At 46.5% G+C, this 17,823-nt stretch overlaps 1 protein-coding gene across 1 annotated transcript; it reads left to right on the top strand.

Moving 5' to 3' along the window:
• The first annotated feature begins 1,612 nt into the window (after positions 1-1,612).
• MUC17 (mucin 17, cell surface associated) lies at positions 1,613-5,057 on the top strand. The gene is made up of 5 exons (XM_037054724.1): positions 1,613-1,630; positions 1,906-1,964; positions 4,097-4,248; positions 4,740-4,808; positions 4,894-5,057. The coding sequence occupies exons 1-5, from the start codon at positions 1,613-1,615 to the stop codon at positions 5,055-5,057; spliced, it is 462 nt and encodes a 153-aa protein (XP_036910619.1).
• The last annotated feature ends 12,766 nt before the right edge of the window (positions 5,058-17,823 follow it).

The following is a 17,823-nucleotide window of genomic DNA, read 5'->3' as shown; positions in this document are numbered from 1 at the left end:
CTGGTGGGGTAGACCAGGAGACAGAGGTAGGGCAGGGTTTTGTAGAGTGCATGCACCCCTTGAGTGCCTCCCCAGAGGAGCCGTACCTTAAATACTGGTCTTCACAAGCACAGCTCTTTTCAAGAAAAGCCAAAAAGAACAGAACTTTTGACTTTCCAGGTTGGTTGGCATAGATGTTTGAGAGCTGTCTATAACCATTTCCTATCTTGAAACTAAGTCTGCACTCTTCCCTTGAATTCCATGTCCCAGCAAATTAAAAATGGGTCAGAAACAGTCACAACAGCAATGATGTTGTCCAGGACAAGCTCCTCTGAACCAGGTGTTGCAGGGACAATGTCATGCTTATTCCCAAGCTCAGTGGACTCCAAACTTATGAAGTTCCCTGAGTTCTCTTCAGTCTCTATCTTTTTTTTTCTCACCCTCAGTCCTGACTGTGTTGCTCCCACTTCTCACAGCACCAAGTTTTTCTTTCTATGATTTCTGGTGCTAAAGGAAAGCATGCTGGAAATAGGACTCCACAACCAGACCAACTCTGCTTCCATGTGGAACCTTAGCCTCACTCCACCTCACCCCTCCCATTTGTAAAGTGAGCATAATACTGCCTGTCCCACCCAGGGGCTCAGAGAACATCAAATTACACTGTGGTCTGTGAAAATACATAGCAAGATACAAAGTACTGCACAAATACATGTGGTTGAGATGGGTCTTGTCCCTTTCAGTGATGTGCCTCAACGGAGGGACATGGAATGGGAAGGCCTGTGAATGCCCCCCTGGCTTTACAGGAGATAAGTGCCAGTCTAAGACAGTGGTCTGCCAGAATGGAGGCTCCTGGGATGGAATCAAGTGTGTATGCACCAGCCTGTACCAGGGGCAGAAGTGTGAGGAGATGGTCTCGAACATCGAGATAAGTGAGTAAAACTGCAGGGCTCTTTCTTCCCCAACCTTGGGCCGCACCTCCACACTGGCCACCCATTCCTGCTCCTTCTTTGCTAGGAATATGGCCTCTTTCTGGGGCAAGAACGATTTTACCCAGTGCTAAGAAAGTTGAAATATTTATAAAATGAATAAATCAAGAAGGTATAGTTTGGAACAAAATACAAATTTGGTACAGAGTTTACCATAAAATATACTTAAAATAAGTGAGTATATGATGGAGAAGAATAGAAAAAGTGTATAGAATTCTCTAATAGAATATAAGACCCAAGTTCCCTTGGGCTCCATTGCAAAGCCATGAGGAGTACATTGTACCTCCTCTCTCCAGGGGCACTCTGGTGAGATCTGAGTGGGGGTTGGGGGTGGGAGACCAGGCTACTCCCCCCCTCAGAGCAGAGTCACCAGTGGTATGGGTCTCCTGGGTAGGAAGTTTAGTGGGTCCTACCCTCAGTGACACTGTTGTCTGACCCTCTCAGAACCTCCGGAGACTGTCTCTGCAGAGATGAAACTGAGTGTAACAGTGACCAGTGTGAGTTATACCGACAAGCTACAAGACCGGTCTTCTCTGGAGTTCCAGAATTTCAGTAAAGTATTCACGGAACAGGTGGGCCTGGGACAGCAGGTCCCCATTGCTACTCAGCTCTCCCCAGAGAAGGATCTCTAAGGGTTAAGAACATAGATGAATGTCATGTTGGAGGTGTGGGAGTTTCTCAGTTCACCACTTCCTCAGGGCTTGCCAGGGAGGGAGGGGAAAGACAAAGCAAGATTCCAGCTGGGGCTTCCCAGGAGTCTCAGGGGCAGGGCTGGTCTCTGGGAAGAGACATCTTTACCTGGGCAGAGTGCCCCTGTCCTCTGGGGATGGGGACAGGGAGATGCTGCACGTCCATCCTCTGCCCTCCTGAGTACTATGGAAAGGCCTAGCAGGCCTCCAGGCTGGGCTTCTGGGATAACGGTGGCCTCCTTTCCTTTCAGATGGACCTGACTTATGCCAAAATCCCTGAGTATGCAGGGATTAACATCACAGAACTGATGTAAGTATCTGAGGCTCCTAGGAAAAAGGCCTATGGAGTAGAAACTGTAGTCATCATTATCAAGACAGTTGTAACTATGCCCCTCTGCTAGAGCTGTCATAACAAAATATCCCAAACTGGATGGCTTACACGCAGATATTTATTTCTCATGGTTCTGGAGGTGGGAAATCCAAGATCAAGGGGTCAGCAGGTTTGGTTTCTGCTGAGGCCTTTCTCCTTGAATTGCAGACAATCGCCTTCCCACTGTGTCCTCGCATGGCCTTTCCTCTGGGCATGTGCATCCCTGGTTCTCTTTGTGTAACCAAATTTCCTTTTCTTATAAAGACACTGATCAGATTGGATTCAGTCTGACAGTCTCATCTTAATTTAATAATTTCTGTGAAGATACATTGTGAGATACCAGAGGACTAGCGCTTCAACCTATATGGTTTTGGGGAACACAATTCAGCCCATAAAACCCTCAACAATTATAGTTTCATGTACATTTTCCAAAGGAAAGCTCATAACCACTCTGAGTGAGCCCAGTAGGGCTATTCCCATTGTGCAGATGAAGAAACTGAGGCTTAGAGAGATGTAGTGAGTTGCTTGAAGGGTCATTTACAGGGTGGTAGTACCAAGATAGCAAAACACCAGAGCACCTGAAGGCTATGACTTGTGTGATGGATACCCCATTAGTCTTCATTGATGAAGCTAAATAACTTAGCTTGCAAAGCGAAACCCCTAGGACAAAAGATGTCCAAGTTCACAGTTGTCCTATATTCACTCCTATTCACCTAGTATAGGATTCTGCCCTCACAGAATCTTTACCCTGTTACTGATCCCAACTTCATTAAGTTCTTGGGAACACAAGGGAGGTATCCTGGCTTACAGTTTACAGAGCCATCATTGATAATTTTCAAAAGGGACTTATAACAAAATATTTTTTTTACAAAAAGCACAGAAAAATGCTGTTTACCAGCCTTCATTTTCCTTCCTTCCCCAATTCTAACATGAAACATCTCTCTCACAAGAGAGGCCACCCCACGTAGGACCAGGTGGGGCTCCCAAGTCTCTGACCAGGCTGCCTGCACAGCAGGTGTCAGGCCAACCTGGGGCAGGACAGGGCAGCTCTTTGGCAGCTCAGCTGCTCTGGAAGGGAGCAGCGTTTTTCTTTCTGCCCCTAAAACCTCTCTCCCAAACCGGCACGTGCTGACCCTGTTGGACTCTCTCTTTTGCTCCTGGGGTGGGGGTGGGAGTGGGGGGCTCTGTAGTGCCAGTCCTCCTCCCTGTACTCCGCCTGTCCTTCAGTCTCTCAGGCAACAGAGGGAGGGAGGATGGGCTCTGTGGACCAGGGATTGAGCCAGCACCTTTATGGTCCTGCCTAAAAGCATCGTGGGTTTTTGTCTATCCCACCTCCTTAGGCAACTAGGAAGACAGCTGGGCTCTGAGGTCTGTGAGAAAGCACATTGCAGGAAAATGGTTCTTGATCAGAGGGTGGGGCATTGGGAGCTAGGGAAAAGGAAAGGAAGCAAAGGGAAGTTGTGAGCATGTCTGAGGCCCTGGCTTCTCCTAACTCTTGAGCAGGGAGTAGGGAGAAACTTTGGACAAGAATTTTAACCTTTTAGGTTTCAGGGACTCCTTTTAGAATTAACAAATATCTGCGGGAGTAAAAAAAATGGACATATGCACCTCGAAATTTTTGCATACAGTCTTAAGAGGCTCACAGACCTCCTAAAGTCAGCCTACCACCTAGAAAATAATAAATCCCATAGAAATCCCGGGAGCACCCTCCTCCCCCATGGTCAATGGCCCCTTATGGATACCTTGCCAGAAGCCGCCCAGTCTTCTACTTCAGTAAATATAGTAATACCTTAAGGTCGACCACTTCCATGGTACCATTCCTCTGTCCATCTTCATTCCCAAGCCTTCCCTGAGTCTTCCAGGTGATATGGGTCCTACAGTGATGTGCAAATGCAGTGCCTGCAATAGAGTCTTAACCCAATAGACATTGGGTCTTCATTTTCAACTGTCCTCCCCCAGCTCTGCCTTTCCATGTGGGCTGAGAAGGCAAAGCCTGCCTGGGGAAAGGGTTGGGGAGATGAGTGCCCATTAGCACTCGGGATGACCAAGGACATCTTTCTCTCTCTGCTCAGTCGTGGCAGTGTGGTGGTGAAGCATGACGTCCTCCTGAAGGCCAATTTCACCCCGGAATATGAGAAAGTTTTAAAGAATGCCACCAAGGAGATAGAGCAAAAAATTAACCATATAACCAACGAACAAGTAATGATGGATAATAACTGCACAAGTAAATTCCTAGGCTTCTGGGGAGTAGCATGAGGAAGCTTTCAAAGAATCTTTGAGCTTCTTATGCCTGGGGTGGGGGAGGGCAGAGAGGCAGATGGGGGTGGGGATGGGGGGTGGGGAACGGGAGAACACTAAGAGACCAGAAATCAGTCCCAACCCTTATCACTCTGACTGGCAGATGCCAAGAGAGGCTCTGAAAGGAGGATGCAGAGGCAGATGTGTTAAATCCCAAATATGCACAAAAATGAGGATGAGCCTGGCTTATTGCCCAACCTAGTTGTTTCTCAGTGCAATGAGCAGTGTGGGGATCTTGGCCAAGGAGGGTATGGAAGAAGAAAGACACTTGAGGGGGTCACGGCTCTGGAAAGCTGAAAATGAGACTGGCATTTCCTCTTTGCAGGGACTGATTTTCACCCCCATGCCCTCCCCCCATACACACACCTAAGTTCCCTGCTAAACAAGCTCATCAGGGGCTTTGTGTTTCCTTCACAGGCCTACTGTGCTTCAAAGAGAACGCCACCAAGGTGCAAAGCATTTCAATTACCCAATACAACCCTGAAGGTTGGTGACCCAGGGGCTTCAGGGAGGGCAGGGGAAGCAGGCAGAGCTCCCAGACTTTTGATCATGTGCCTCCATGCCCCCTCAGAGAAATGCCGGGAGAAAGCTGGGAAAGACTTTGCTGACTACTTCTTCGTGGTGTATAAGGACCAAGAAGCAAAGTGCATTAGCCGCTGTGAACCTGGCTTCAATACTTCCATGAACTGCAACTTTGGGAAGTGCACAATGGAGCGCAGCGGCCCGCGTTGCTAGTGAGTGTCTCACTACTCCACTCCAGGCTGGCTGCCCTCCCCTCTGCACCCCCTGGGGACTCCACTCCTCAGGACTCCAAGGTTGTGGAGTGAGTTCTGGACTTTCCTGAATGCAGCCAGCCACAAAGGACACTCATGGCCAGAGCCCCAAGGCCAGGTCCAGAATGGTCTGAGAATGGCTCAGTAGCTGCCTTCCTTTCCCTGTGCTTTGTGTCCAGTGAAGCAGAGGAGACCGTCAAGCTCTGAGGAAGCAGAGGGAAGGCCCCAGCCTCAGAAAGACCCTCAGTCAGATGGGGAGGGCAGGGACTTGCTTCCAGGGAGAGATTAACATCCCCTGCTGGTGAAATGGAGATAGAAGATCACACCTACATGGGGAGAATGGAAAGCCTGTAAAGGCCAGGGGAGCAGGAAGGCAAAGCTCTCCTGGGGAGGAAAAAAACAGGGTTTAGAAAGGGCATCTCCAGGGAGGAGTTGTTCTGGATCAGGCATGGGGGATTGTTCTTCCTCATAGAAAGAGAGGTTGAAAACTAAATGGTTACTGTGTGGGTGAAACAATCTTTTCTGGGTTTTCAAGTTGCTGGGTGCAGTGCAGGGAAATCCTAGTTGGGCCAGCTGTTTTAGGTCTGGGTTGCAGAACCTATAGGCCTAGAGCTGGGCATTGTGTCTATTTAAGGCCACCCATGGAAGCTGGACTTTGTTTCTGTTCATCCCCTCAGGGCTCCTTGCTGTGCATCCCAGCAATCTCTTCACCTTTTCCTCATTATCCACTCATGGGGTCAGGGCTGATTCTGAGGCTGGGGGACAGTGGGCATTGGCCGACCCTGACTCTGAATGGCTCCCTCTCCTCACCTGCTCCTTCTCTCCATCTCAGCTGCCTGACCACAGACACTGACTGGTACGGAGGGGAAACCTGCGAGTTTAGCACCAAGAAGAGCCTGGTGTATGGGCTCCTGGGGGGAGCAGGTGCAGTGATACTGATTGTCCTTGTCATCATCCTGGTGTTCATGTTCCGCTCCAGGAGAGAGGTGAAAAGGTGAGCCACTGCCACTGACTTTTCCATTTGCCTCCATCTCCTCCTCCTTCCCTGACCCCTCTGTTTTTAATTATGTTATCATTGGGGTGGACAGAGCCAGTCCCCAGATTTTTGTTCTCATTCTCTGCTCAAAATGAGATCTCTCCTGTGTTTCTATCAACAGGCAGAAATCCAAAGTGACTCAGTTGTACAAGTGGCATGGGGAGGATGGTGAGCCAGCCCATGGGACCTTCCAAAACATGGGCTTTGACACCTGTGGAGGTATTAGAAACTCTCAGTGGACTGAAAATATCTCAGTGTGGAGACTTACATCTGAGGCATGTGGGAGGGGCTGAGGGAGCAAAGAGGAAAAGCATTTTCTTCTCCAAAATGTTGGGTTCCACATCTGCAGCCTTATTTCCACCACTGGCTCCTGCAAGGCCCTGGATGGTGCACCAGCACACTTAGACCATGAGGAGGTGTCACAGGTTATTGGAAGGTTGTAGGTTTCTCCAGACCACAAAACTGTGCCCTCTGTAGAAACAGATAAGCACCTAGGAGTGGGTAAGCTCATTAGCAGGTGAGTTATAGCTCAGTAAAGTGATTACCTATAGATTTTGTTAGGTCAAATGTACATGCCAAAATGTCTAGAAATTGAACCTTTAAGTTCTTTTTAAAAAAATATATTTCATTGATTATGTTATTACAGTTGTCCCCTTTGCCCCCTCCATTCCCCTCCACCCTGCACACCCCTTCCCACCCACATCCCCCACTTTAGTTCATGTCCATGTGTCTTAAGTTCTTTAGTTTTTACATTCCCCATACTATTCTTGCCCTCTCCTTGTCTATTTTCTGCCTGCCATCTATGCTACTTATTCTCTGTACCTTCTCCTCCTCCCACTCCCCTGTTGCTAACACTGCATGTGAACTCCATTTCTGTAGTTCTGTTCCTATTCTAGTTGTTTCCTTAGTTTGTTTTTATTTTAGGTGTGGTTGTTAGTAATTGTGAGTTCGTTGTCATTTTAGTATACATGTTTTTTATCTTCTTTCTCTTAGATAAGTTCCTTTAACATTTCATAAAATATGGGCTTGGTGATGATGAATTTCTTCAATGTGACCTTATCTGAGAAGCACTTTATCTGTCCTTCCATTTTAAATGAAAGCTTTGCTGGATAGAGCAATCTTGGATGTGGGTCTTTGTCTTTCATGACTTGGAATACTTCTTTCTAGCACCTTCTTGCCTGTAAGGTCTCTTTTGAGAAATCAGCTGACAGTCTGATGGGAACTCCTTTGTAGGTGACTGTTCCCTAATCTCTTGCTGCTTCTAGGATTCTCTCCTTTATTTTAATCTTGGGCAATGTAATCATGATGTGCCTTGGTGCATTCCTCCTTGGGTCCACCTTCTTTGGGACTCTCTGAGCTTCCTGGACTTCCTGGAAGTCTATTTCCTTTGCCAGATTGGGGAAATTCTCCTTCATTATTTGTTCAAGCAAGTTTTCCACTTGTTGCTGTTCTTCTTCCCATTCTGGTACCTCTATAATTCAAATGTTGAAATGTTTAAAGATGTCCTGGAGGTTTCTAAGCCTGTCCTCACTTTTTTGAATTCTTGTTTCTTTATTGTTTTCTGTTTGGTTGTTTCTTTCTTCCTTCTGGTTCACTCCATTGATTTGAGTCCTAGTTTCCTTTCCATCACTATTGGTTCCCTGTGCATTTCCTTTCATTTCACTTAGTGTGGTCTTCCTTTTTTCATCTAATTTGAGACCAAAATCAATCAATTCTGTGAGCTTCCTGATCACCGGTGCTTTGAACTGTGCATCTGATAGGTGGCTTAGATGTATTGGCTCTGGGGCTTTGATCTGTTCTTCTGTTTGAGTCCTTTTTTTGGGTCTGATTGAGCCTGTTATGTAGTGAGGGGTGGAGCCTTAGGTGTACACCAGGGCTGGGCAACCCAGTTGCTGTGTTGTGACGCTGTATGTGGGGGCAGGGTCAGAGAGGGAACCATAATGCTTGCTCCACTCTCTCTTGGATTTCAGTCCCTTCTGCCTCTTCCCACAAGCAAACTGGACCCTTCTGGTGCTGGTTTCTGGGTGGGTGAGCTTGTGTACATTCTAGGACCCTGTGGGTTTCTCCATCAAACTCTCCTGTGAGGCTGGGAGTCTCTCCCGGCACCTCAACGCCACAGGTGTTTTTGATTGGTGTTTTTAGGCTTTATTTCTCATTGCTGGGGCCCTGGGTTGTGCAGTCTGTCTCGCTGCCCATTTTTTGCCTGGTTTATCTGCGCGCGAATATGTGACTGTGGTCAGCCAGCTGCCTTCCGTGCCTCACTGGGTCTGATTGTTGCCACTCTGTACCCAGGGTCTGCCAGCCACCGCCTGCACACCCTGGTCTGTCAGCCACCACTTTTTCCCGCCGTGACCCCTCTCTGCTGGCTGCCAACTCCACCCCTCTTTCCAGTCTGCATGAATGGTTGTCAAACTTCTGTACAGTTCAATTTTCTGTCAGTTCTGGTTGTTTTTTTCTTTCTAAATTTTTGTTGTCCTTCATCTTGGTTGTGCGAGAAGGCACAGTATGTCTACCTATGCCTCCATGAAGTCCAAATTGCATTTCTATGCATCAGCAACAAACAGATAATGCATGCTAATATACAAAACATTCTTAGCTCTGGCTGGTGTAGCTCAGTGGATTGAGTGTGGGCCTGCAAATGAAAGGATCATGGTTTGATTCCCAGTCAGGGCACATGCCTGGGTTGCAGGCCAATTCTCAGGAGGGGAAACACGAGAGGCAACCATACATTCATATTTCTCTCCTTCTCTCCTTTCCTTCCCCTCAAAAGATAAATAAATACAATTTTTTAAAGATTTAAAAAACACTCTTTATACAGCACCTAGAAATACTATCTAACAAAGATGTTTAAGACTTTTCAGGGGAAAATGGTAAAACTTCATTTAAAAACATTGTAGTAAACCCATATGAAAGAAAACCCACATGCTTATGAAACGGGGCAACCAGTATCCTAAAGCTGCCACATGCCACCCAATCCAAGCCAAACCTTACTGTACTTCATCAACTTGAAGGTGCTGATAAAGTGCTTATGGTTTTTCTTTGTTGAATTTGTTGAATTTTTAAATGTGATTTTTTTACATCTTTTGAGAATCAGAAGATGAGGTCAAGTAATTTAGGTAGCCTCTCTTGTTTGCAAAAGTTTTCAGAATCTTGAGAAGTGGGTATGCATCCCTCACCCAGCAGTGGGTGGCATTAGAGGGAGATGAGAGCTTGTCTTCCTAACCTTCTTCTCCCATGGGGCTTTCTCCCTGTCTAGAACCAGAAAACTCCATTGATCTGGACTCCATTTATACCAACTTCCAGCCCACCTTGGAGAACATAGACCCTAACAAAAAGGTAAGGCAGGTCTGCATGAAATGCTCACCTCCCTCTGCTCTGAGACCCCATCTGCCTTCCTACCATGGTAGGATTGTCAGGAAAGCAGCCATGTTTATGATTTGCTAGTCCAGGTGATCATCCAGGCCTGTGCTTCTGGGAAGTGGGCATAACTCGGGATGGCAGTGGGTTGGGGAGGAGAGCTAAGCAGCAAGGGCAACCTTTTTTAGACCCTGAGGCTTCAGGCTGAGAGGTTTCCATTTGCACTTTAAGTATGTCTTTGATGGCCAATTTATTTAGTTATTTTAATTTTCAAACACACATGAAAGTCAAAATAGTACTGCAGTAAATACCTATATATCTCATCTAAGTCAACAATGTTTAACATGTTTAACTTATATATGAATTGTTGCTGAACCATTTGGAAGTCAGTTGCAAACAGTATGACAATTGGTAGCTATACACATTAGTATATACCTCACAATGCCATTATCACACCCAATAAGTTGATAATAATTCTAGAATATATCCAATATTTATTTTTTTCGGTTAACCCAGGAACATCTCTTATTGTCAGTTTTTTCAAATGTGAATACTACAAATTTCAGTCATTGACTTCTGTTGTATCTCTTCAGTCTTTTAACCTATGACTGGCTTCTACCTTTTTTTTAAATACAGGGGGGCAAAAGTAAGTTTATATTTGTTAATATGGAAAATAATACATTAATTAGTAAATAATAATTTAAGAATAAACTCTGTTTTGTATTCACAACCATAAACATACTTTTGCCCACACCTGTATTAGTTTTTGTAAGAGCCTAATATGGTTGTCTTAAAGAATGCCTCACATTCTGAATTTGTCTAATTACTTTCTTAGAGTGTCATTTAACTTGTTCCTCAATCTTCTGTATTTTCTATAAACTAGCAACAGGTTCTACAAGCTTGATTACAATCAGATTAACCATTTTTGCTAAGCATATGTCATAGTTAATGGCATTGCATCACCTCAAGAGGTACATAAGGTCAAGTTATCTCACTATGATTGAGGCCAAGATAGGTCACTTGGGTAAGGGGTGAAAACTCCTTAATTGCCACTTTTGTTTTAACTGGATAGGTATTTGAGGGCAAAAGAAATACCCTCAAAGTATTCACACCTCAAAAGAAGTGTAATTGGTTTCAGGCACTAGTTCCCTTCCCCGAAGACAACCTTGTTGCAGAAATGAACTCTTAGGCAGGACACCTTTGACCTGCCTAATTTGGGGGTTGGGTAGAGTGGAGGGATACAGTGGTTTGCACTAGGTTCTGGGTAATAGAACAACTTCTAAACTGAGTGCTTCCCCTGTTCCAAGACTCTTATGCTTCCAAATTCCAGGTTTCTCGTGGGCCCAGCCCTCAAATAGTTCTAACTCTCTTTTCAGATAACAATTCAGAGGCCTCATGTGATAACATCATTTTAAGGCACAGGCAATTTCACATGGAGCTGTGGGGTCTGGAAGTGAGGAGACCTCAGTTCAGCTAAGTTTGATGGAACTTTTCCACATTGAGAGCATTCTACAGAAACATAATAAGGAATAAAGAGGAAGAGGAGAGAGACCACTGTTCTGAGATTGAAAAAAGAAACTCCCACCTTTTGCAACAGCATGGATGGAGCTGGAGAATATTATGCTAAGTGAAATAAGCCAGGTGACAAAAGACAAATATCATATGATCTCACCTATAAGAGGAAACTAATGAGCAAACAAACAAATACGCAAAATAGAACCACAGGCATGGAAACAAAGAACAGACTGACAGTGATCAGAGGGTGGGGGTGAATACGGGTGGAAAGAAGGGGAAGTGACTAGTCAAGGAACATGTATGAATGACCTACGGATGTGAACAACAGGGTTTGGATTGATTGTGGGAGCAGGGAGGTGGGCGGGGCAGTAGAGAGCAAGGGAAAAAAAAATGGGACAACTGTAATAGAAAACCAATAAAATATTTTAAAAAGTAGAAACACCGTGCGAGCTCCAATGGGCTGGCCAAGACCTTAGGGAAGTCCCTTCAGCTCATTCTGGGAAGGTTCTTCCTGCTCCGTGCCAAGCTTCAGCACCAAGGACAGCGTTCCCACCCACAGGTTTACAATGGTGATGCATCAAACACAGGAGTGCACTTACTGTTACACAAAAACGATGTTTAAGATGTACTGCATTCCCTCCTCATGAAAAACATATGTTTTAAAAATATATATAGCATTTTCTTTGAGTATATAAGGTTATGAGTATTTTAAAATTTCTTTTAATCTACAGATTGTTTCTTTTGTTAATATAATAATACATAATAAATAAATAACAACACCATCAATTATTATTATTTTTTTATGGTTTCCATGCCATTCTCCAGTCAAAGCCCTATACAAACTCCTGTTTCTCACCTGCCATGCTTTCTTCTCCTCCTCTTCTCTCCTCTAGGATGTAGGGTATGATGAGTTTAGCCTCAAGTGACAAAAAGGAAGTCTGCAGTCAGGTAGCGTGTCATCTCCTGACCTTCCTTGGCATCACTTGCTGGCCACTCTGGACGCCACAGGGGTCCCACGCACATTCACTCGCTCACATGACAGAGGGACTCACTTCCTGCTGGGAGAGAACCAAGTTCTTCTTTTGGAAACAGGCTCTTTCCATAGATCTGAAGAGATGGAGTTTGGGGTTCTATTTTCAGCTTTCTCATTAACTCCCTCGGTTAAATTTGGGAAAATCATATTTGACCATTTGAATTCAGTCTTGCCTTCTGCTGAATAAGGGCTAAGTTGTTTTTAAAGTCGCTCCCATCATTGAAGTTTTTACCATTTTTAGAATGCCTTATTACTCTTTCTGCCATGCAGCTCAGGATTCATTTTGTTCTGGAAGGTCTCTTCCACAGGCCTCCCCACTTAAACCTTAACCTAAGAAAGAGCATGGGCTCTGCTGCCCCCACATGGTCACTTAGAGCATCTGCGGGTACCGTTCAGCAGCTCGCTGCTGTTCTGTCCTGGCCTCCTTGGCTAGAGAGCTTTAGGCTTCACTTGGTTCATTCCCATACCTTAAACTAGGCTGTCTTAGTCTGTTCAGTCTTCTGTTACAGAACACCATATACTCGTGGCTTATACAAAACATGATGATTTCTCACAGTTCTGGAAGACGAGATGTTTTCGATCACAGTATGGACAGATTTGGTGTCTGGTGAACACCTGCTTCCTGGTCCACAGACATCTGTCTTTGTTCAGTGTTCTCACATGGTGAAAAGGGCAAGAGAACTCTCCTGGGCCTTTTTTATAAGGGCAGTAATCCCGTGGTGGTGGTGGGGGGGAGGTCTGTCCTCATGACCTAATCACCTCCCTGAAGGCCCCTAAAAACCATCACATTGGGCATTAGGTTTCAACATGTGATTTTGGTGGGGGAAACACATTTAGTATGCAGCATGCACTGAACCCAGGCATCGTTACTGTCAGAACTGCCTCCCGCCTTCCACAGGCCCAGACATCAGAGGCCATAGAGCAGGCATTTAGAAGGTCTACAGACCCCACACCCAGTCTGAAACCATATTACCCACCTCAGCCCTGTCCTGCTCTCTCCTCACATCTGCTCCATGCTAACCATGCTAGATGGCTCAATGCACAGCTGGCCCAGGTCCAACACGGGATCATCTACCCAGCCACCTGGGTGAGTTTGGGAAAGTAATTTCTCTCTGGACCTCAGTTCTCTCAGCTGTGAAAAACTGAGTGACCTTGTGCCAAGCACCATTCCATGTTTATATTTTCACTCATTTATTCCCTACGACCCTGTGGAGTGAGAACTCTCATCATCCTCATTACATGAGTGAGAGAATTGAGGCAAAGAGTTACATCCAGCAACTTGCCTAAGATTATGCAGTCAGTGGGTGTAAAGCTGAGATTATAAACCAGTCGTGTCTTTGTTCTCGACCACCAATTACGTGTTCTCCCAGTGGGACCACTCTTGGAATTAACTGGGTTAATACATGGAAAGCCTTTGGGGGGAAAAGTCTGGCTCATAAAGTTCTAAAAAGAGAGAAAACATTAGTTGTTGTTACATCAGCTTTCTCCCTCACAATTCTCTCTCTCCATAGCCCTTCTCTTTTAAGTCTCTTCTTCCTCTCTTCCAACACTTGCAGAGTGATGGGCTTGACTGGGAGCAGGATGAGAGAGAGGTCCTGCCACTCCTCAGAAACAGGGAAATCCAAATGCACAGAGATGTGTATTTCAACCTTTCAAAGAAGGTTGAAAGTGGATGGATACACCTAGGCACAGAGAGGAGAGTCTGGCGGGGGCTTGAAAGCAAAAAAGAATTTGAGAACCATCCCTGCAGGCTCACCTCTGGCCACCTGTGCCACCCCCAGTCACACAGTTCCCTGTGCCATGGCTCCCCTTTGGTGCTGCTCCTGTTTGGACCGGGTGTCTGTGTAGGCCCATCACCTCTGGTCCAGCATATCGCCTTGTCTGCCTCATGGCTACTCTCCCTGTGGCCTGCCCTTCCTGCAGCAGCCACAGGATCCTTCCCTGTTATGCTGTTCACCTGCTCAAAAACACTGATGCCTCCACCTTCTTGTTAAAGCAAGATCTGAACTCCTCCTAGCAGTCTTCAAGGTCCCTGGAACTGGGGCCCACCTTCCCTCATGGCTCCATCTCTCCATCTCTCTATGGCATGTTCTGCTGAAATGCCACCCACTTTCCTCAGCTGCTTCTTCAGCCCAAAACGCCCTTCCCACACCTTCCTCTCTAGAACCTGATTCAACCTGCAACTATAATTCCACTTCCCCCAAGAAGCCCTCTCTGATACAACCCTTCACAATTAATCTCTCTCACCTATGTCTTAATCATCTCAGGCTACCATAACAAAACACCATATGGTTTCAATAGCAGACATGAATTTTCTTACAGTTCTGGAGGTTGGAAGTTCAAGATAAGGGTGCAGGCAAGGTCGTGTTCTGGTAAAGGCGTTCTCCCTGGCTTGCAGATAGCCACATTTTCACTGTGTGATCACGTGGCTGCTTTTGTGTGTGCGTGTGTGCATGTGCACACACACCAGATGGGGTGGGAAAGGGCCAAGCCCTCTGTGACTCTTTATAAGGGCTCTAGTCCCGTTAAACCAGGGCCTTACCTTCATGACCTCATTTAATTCTTAAAGGCCCCATTTCAGATGCCATCACATTGGGAGTTAGGGCTTCAATGTATAAATTTTGGGGACACGAACATTCAGGCCAGGGCCCTCCTGAACACTGCTATGTATATTTTTTATGTCACATTCATAACCTTCCCTACATGTTCGTCCCCACAGGGGGCACGTGGGGCTTTGTTCCCTCTGTTCCCCACAGCACCTAATGCAGCGCTTTGTGTGTAGAAGATGCTATTCATGGTTGTTTAATTTAGTTGAATCAAGATTCATTCCCACAATGTTTTTTAAATTGTTTCCTGTCAAATTCATCACATGCATCTCTGGCCTTTTTGGCTTCTGTCAACACAACATAATTGAATTCGTACTTGCTCTCTAATTGCTTCATGCACGCGTATCTCCAATCCTATGAAAAGCGCCGTGTTCCAGGCCACAGAATCTAGCCCAGGACGTGCATGCCGTGCATGCCGTGCTCACACATTCTGGTTTCCTCTCTGCTCCTTTCCTCCCCCAGCTGAGAGCCTCAATCTGTCTGGGAGAGATCCAGACAGAAGAAATGGTCAGCAGAGCTTTTTCTCCATCCCAGGGGGCCCTGGGAATAAACACAGCATCCTGGTCTTCCTCTTTCACTTCTCTGGGTCTTGTCATGCCACTTTCAGTCACCAGAGGCCCTGGGGATGGGACAAGTATGAAATGAGGATGGAAGTTCAAGGACCGATCCCTGATGGTTAGCTAAGACAAATGCCATGAGCTCACCCTCAGAATGTGTAGAGATGAGGGAAATAATTTTCTAAAGCACCCTCTAAAATTCAGTTCTTGAAGACATAAGGATCTTGGCATTAAGAACCTCAGAGATTTTACTAGAGCTGGGAAGATGTGAAAATTGTGTTTTGCTTGATTTATGGGTGATGATACAGCAGGCGGGGACGGGGGAGGGGAAGTGCTGACTTCCTGATGCAGGCTGCCTGACAAGAGGCAGGACTCACAGGGAGCCAGCGGCTAAGGAAATTTACTGTGTGTTGTAGCCAGGGGAAGTGCAATTGGACCTGGGCGATAATCAGCCTGATTAGCTCAGTGCCTCCCGGAGACAGCCAAGGTCAGGAGGCGTGTGTGGTGGGGGTGGGGGGCCAGGTCAGCCAGCATCAGTTAAGAACAACTGGGGTCCTGAGAAGTGAATAGAGCAGCAGACCCAGAGAATACAAGTCCAATACCCAGTCGCATAATCATGGGAGGTAGGGTGGGTCTGAGTGAAGAGGCTAAAATCAGGGAGGGGGTGGGAGAAACAAAGGCACAGGTAGTGGAGAAGTCAGGAGCCAAGGGAAGAATGGTGGACAGAGCTGGGGTACTCGTCCTCCTCACTGGGTGCTGGCTGATGGCTGATGGGCAGGTGCTGGCCAAGTTAAAAACTCAAGATGCGCCTTCAGCAGCCCCCTCTCAGGCCTCTCAGACTGGGCCTCTGCTGTGTGTGCCGGCGTGAGCGGAACTCACTGGTGTTGAACTTGGTAGGCCACAGGCGTCTTGTAAGGCAGCTGCAGGAACACCTAGAGACCTGGCTTGTGGGACTGAACTGCAGCCTCCTGTTTCTGCTCCCCTCACCCCCATTTCAATAGAATTAAAATTCAGATCTTTGGGGGAAAGGGGCCCTCTATTCCTGGTGAGGATTGAGGGATTTTGTTCTACATGACTGTTACAGGATGCCGATGGTCCCCTGCCAGGTGGCATCTCCAGACTTTCAAAACTGTTCAGACCAGAGTCACAGTTCAACCATTTGTGAGCCCTCGGTAAAGGCTAGCCCAGTGCCCAGCATGCACACACATTAATGTGTAACTTCTCAACCTGGGCACTTCAACCCAGTATGCCCTGAAAGGATTACAAGTCTTGGGGAGTTTGTAAAGGAAAAGATTTTTGAACTGGATCTGCAAAACCACAAACCCTATATGGGAAAATTTTCTTTTCTGTTCAACAAAGGGCACTGCAGAGTCAATGGAGATACCAGTGTCTAGCTGGAAAAAGACACTTGCAATGTCTGAAACTGATAAAAACTAATATCTAATAAACTCATAAATCAACTTTAAAAAGACAAGCAACTTGAAAAAATAGGCAAAGATTGTGAAAGCAAAATGGTAGACAAGCACATTAGATGCTCACTGGTGACTGGAGAGAGCCCACAGCCCCCAACCACCCGGCAGGGCTTCCCAGAGGCCAGTGCCCCATCCTGCCCCCAACCCCATCACAGATAATTTGTGGCCTCTGAATGGACCAATGCATTTATTTTTCACATGCTTGAAAGCGCACCTTTATCTCGCTGAATCCTTACAACACCCCATGAGGAAGTGACCTTATTTCCTTTTTTATAAATGATGTAACTTAGGGGTTGAAGAGCTAAGTGGCTTGCCTGTGGTCACCCAGTGAGGGAGGGGAAGGTTTGCACTGAGTGTGCTTAGTTTGAAAGCCCAGCATGTGAATGAGCCTTAAGGAGAGCTGGCTGCTCTCTCTCCAACACCAACAGGTCATAATCACTAGCTCTCCCCCAGCACATCCACGAGGACAGAGGTTGTCTGCCTGAGTAAGTTTCAACAGGATCGGAGGTGCTCGTTTCTATGCCACAAGGTAGGCCAGATGGAAACAAAAAAGAAGACACCCCTGAGCACTCTCCGGTCCCCGGTTAAGCAAAACCTTCCTGGGGGAACTTGGGCACTATGCTGTTTTCTCCTCATCATCCTCCCTTACCAGAATGGAGCTGTTTGCACTGCAGTGACCCATATTAAGAATATTCAGGCCTGGGCCCTGGCTGGCGTAGCTCAGTGGATTGAGCGCGGGCCTGCGAACCAGACGATCGCGGTTCGATTCCCATTCAGGGCACATGCCTGGGTTGCAAACTGGTTCCTTGCAGGCTAACTACCAGCAGGTGGTGCACAAAAGGCAACCATACATTGATGTTTCTCTCCCTCTCTCCTTCCCCTCTAAAAATAAATAAATAAATAATCTTTAAAAAAAAAAAAAAGAATATTCAGGCCTGGGATTTGGTGCAAAAAGTCAGAGACACCTGCTTCAATGCTATAGTAGCTGAGGGTTTGCTGCAGCTTTAGTCTTCAACCTGGAAAGCAGGCTGAGCTGGAAACCCTGCTGGTGAGCTCTTCTCAGGAATAGCCCCACAGGTCTGGCTGACCCCACAAGACTCGGTAGGCAGCCAAACAAGACCCCTGACACTCCAAAGGAAGGGCTAACCCCTG

Source organism: Sturnira hondurensis, unplaced genomic scaffold (assembly GCF_014824575.4).
Source record: "Sturnira hondurensis isolate 20B ecotype Veracruz unplaced genomic scaffold, ASM1482457v3 Scaffold0008380, whole genome shotgun sequence".
NCBI classification, from domain to species: domain Eukaryota; kingdom Metazoa; phylum Chordata; class Mammalia; order Chiroptera; family Phyllostomidae; genus Sturnira; species Sturnira hondurensis.
Note: the sequence above shows the minus strand (reverse complement) of the source record. Positions and strands in the feature narration are given on the sequence as shown.